This window comes from Brachypodium distachyon, chromosome 4 (genome assembly GCF_000005505.3).
Source record: "Brachypodium distachyon strain Bd21 chromosome 4, Brachypodium_distachyon_v3.0, whole genome shotgun sequence".
NCBI classification, from domain to species: Eukaryota; Viridiplantae; Streptophyta; class Magnoliopsida; order Poales; family Poaceae; genus Brachypodium; species Brachypodium distachyon.
The window spans coordinates 25,805,705-25,808,362 of record NC_016134.3 but is presented as its reverse complement, the minus strand read 5'-3'; the positions used below and the strand labels follow the sequence as shown (position 1 = coordinate 25,808,362).

The window sequence follows — 2,658 nt, the reverse complement described above, 5'->3', positions numbered from 1 at the left end:
TCTAATATGTTCATATTGTTTCAACTTTTCGCCCCCTCTATTTTTCTCAGTCTGGCCCGCTGCCTCATCCTGTGTTTGATAAGACACCAGATGTTTACCACGACCCGTTCACCCCATCTGTTGATGGCACTGAACCTGTGACCCAACCGTGGGAGGTGTCCCAACAACTTCGAGATGCTGGTCTCCAACAGACGGCCGCCTGCACTAAGGTATGGAGAGTAAATGAAATGTATGATTTCTGTAATTTAATTTTTATTGTTGACTTGCTTGTATAATTTACAGCTGCCCTGTACGCTTCCTCCTGTTTTTGACAAAACGCCACAGCAAGATAAACATGGCACTGAAAACTTGGCACTTCAGCAGGAGAGCCTCCAATCGATGTTTGACCGAGCCGAGGTAGTTCCATCTTTTTCCATTTTCTTATCGTCCACACTTGCAGACCTGAGGGCGTTGATTTGACCCTGCCCTTATTGAACTACATCAACTGTTTGCAAATGCTTATCTGTGGGTGCACTTTTTTTTTTCATCAACTATTTGCAAATGCTTAACAGGGAATAGCACTGGTAATTTGGTCATTTCTGATGAGCACATAACAGTAGTAAGAATCTTTTGGCCATAATATACTTGTTGATACTACCTGTACACAAGTAAAAGATACTAAGGAACCCAGATAAAATCGAACCAAAAATGAAAATATAAAAATATCATCCTTGGTTTCTTTTTTTATTTGATCCAACAACTCTCAATTTTTTCCTTTTTGAATGCAGTATCATGGTTCTCGCAAGAAGACCGCCACCATTATTAGTAAGCCAGAGGTCTCACATCCTTCCAACAAATTATCTATGTCGAGGAATTCCCAGCACAAGGTTGTTCATAGCCGTAGGTTTTTTGATGGATGCCAACCTCCAAAAATAAGCAGGAGAAATAAAAATTTGAGTTTCAAACTGCTTTCTCCTTTCAAGTGCCAAACTAACAAAGGAGTTTGTCCTATTCCTCTTTGTAGCGCCCTTGCTGTGCGTGACACCGTTATCTGGGACGGAAGTTTGTTAGAGTAAGTATTCCTTATGCCTTGTATTTTTCTTATGTTGACCTCTTCCAATTCAGTACTCATTTGAAGTGTTGGCAGTGTTCCTTTTCTATCCAACGCGTCCCTTGGTGTGTACTCTTGTGGCGAGGCTTTGGCTTCATCTTTTAAGGACAACGCGTCTACATTGATAGAGGTCATGAACTTTTACACCGAGTGTCTTCGTCATGATGAGAAGCTTCTTGCGCCACCGTGTAGGGGTTATAGGCTTTTCCTCAGTTGGACGCTTGGGGTACGACAGCTAGTTTTTATATTTGCCCCACAAAACATCATGTTTCTGCTTCATGCACCTGCCAGTCATTTCCATCTTTGATTTATGACTCTTTCCTTTTTGTGCTACATTTATTTTGCCAGTCCTTGTTGAACTGTGAAGAGCTTCTTCCGGGGCAGGCGTATGACAGTTCCATGGCCGCCGAATACTTGTCTGAGCATCTAAATGCTCTTGACCCCAATCAGATTAAGCTGGTTAGTACTTGTAATTTCACTGAAGTTAGTTTTTTTTTTCTACACGGTACATTAATTATTTTTGTTTGCCATGTAAATATATTCAGATACTTTGGACATATCACCACAGCAACCACTTTTCCGTCTACTGCATCAACCGAGTCAACACCCGGATTGATATTCTAGACTCTATTGACTGGAGCAAAAATGGTGGCTCGTTTGAAGAAAGAAATAACCCCTGGGGTTACAGATCGATTAAACGCCTGAGTGATGCTTTTCAAACAGTGACCAATAAACAGTTCGAAGATTTCTCTGAATGGCCAATTTGGAGCAAGGAAGTGCCCCGACAACGTACAGGAGGCAACTCATGTGCATCGTTCGCAATTAGGTTTTTGCGCCACTACGACGGCGAAGACAGTCAGCTTCGTTGCAGCATTGAACCGGTATTTTCAGTCACTCTACTAAATTCCATATTCAACATTAATCTTCCATGTTTGCAAATGTAAATCAAAATTTTGTGTACTGCAGTCAAAGGAGAATCATTACAGGGCCGAAGATCTCTCGTACATCCTCTTCCATGATTTGAACGAGGTCAGGCCTTTGCCTGATCCTCTGGAGAATTTCAGGCCCACGATCACGCAGCAGTGAAAAAAATTTTTTGAAGCTCTGGTTGTGCATCCTCGTCCTTCAAACTAAGCTCCACACCTCTGTATACAAACTTGTTTTGTCAGCTGCCACAGTGCCACTTGCAATTTAGCCTGATGTTACATGATGCTTATCAGTTCATATTATGGTTTTTTTGTCAATTTGTTCTCGATTGTCTACACTGACAATATGTAATGAGAAGTTTTTGATACGGGCTTGCTGTAATGATGTCCTGTTCCAGTTTTCTTCAAACTGTGTACTGATACCAAGTAAGGCAAATTAAAGGAAGACGATAGGCGGGTAGTGCTGAAAGCAGACTCCAAATGCGTTGATTCTTGTATGAACCTCCAGCAAGCCCTAACAGACAGGCCCTGTGAAAGATCTTTCAATACCGTCTTTTGCGAATGAATGTGTTTTTTCTGTTGGCAAACGTGCAACCAAACATACATCCTCAAAATGTTTGTTTTTAGTGCCTGACTGATTCA

At 41.5% G+C, this 2,658-nt stretch overlaps 1 protein-coding gene across 1 annotated transcript; it reads left to right on the top strand.

Moving 5' to 3' along the window:
- The first annotated feature begins 1,462 nt into the window (after window positions 1-1,462).
- LOC112268941 lies at window positions 1,463-2,338 on the top strand. The gene is made up of 3 exons (XM_024455273.1): window positions 1,463-1,549; window positions 1,636-1,971; window positions 2,057-2,338. Exons 1-3 carry the CDS (start codon window positions 1,490-1,492, stop codon window positions 2,174-2,176), a joined length of 516 nt encoding a protein of 171 aa, XP_024311041.1. The 5' UTR covers window positions 1,463-1,489; the 3' UTR covers window positions 2,177-2,338.
- The last annotated feature ends 320 nt before the right edge of the window (window positions 2,339-2,658 follow it).

Bases quoted from the DNA above. Each gene is read 5' to 3' on its own strand.
- LOC112268941 (XM_024455273.1), top strand. From the start codon at position 1,490: ATGGCCGCCGAATACTTGTCTGAGCATCTAAATGCTCTTGACCCCAAT. The intron at 1,550-1,635 runs GTTAGTACTTGT...AAATATATTCAG, and splicing joins ACCCCAATCAGATTAAGCTG to ATACTTTGGACATATCACCA. The intron at 1,972-2,056 runs GTATTTTCAGTC...TGTGTACTGCAG, and splicing joins TTCGTTGCAGCATTGAACCG to TCAAAGGAGAATCATTACAG.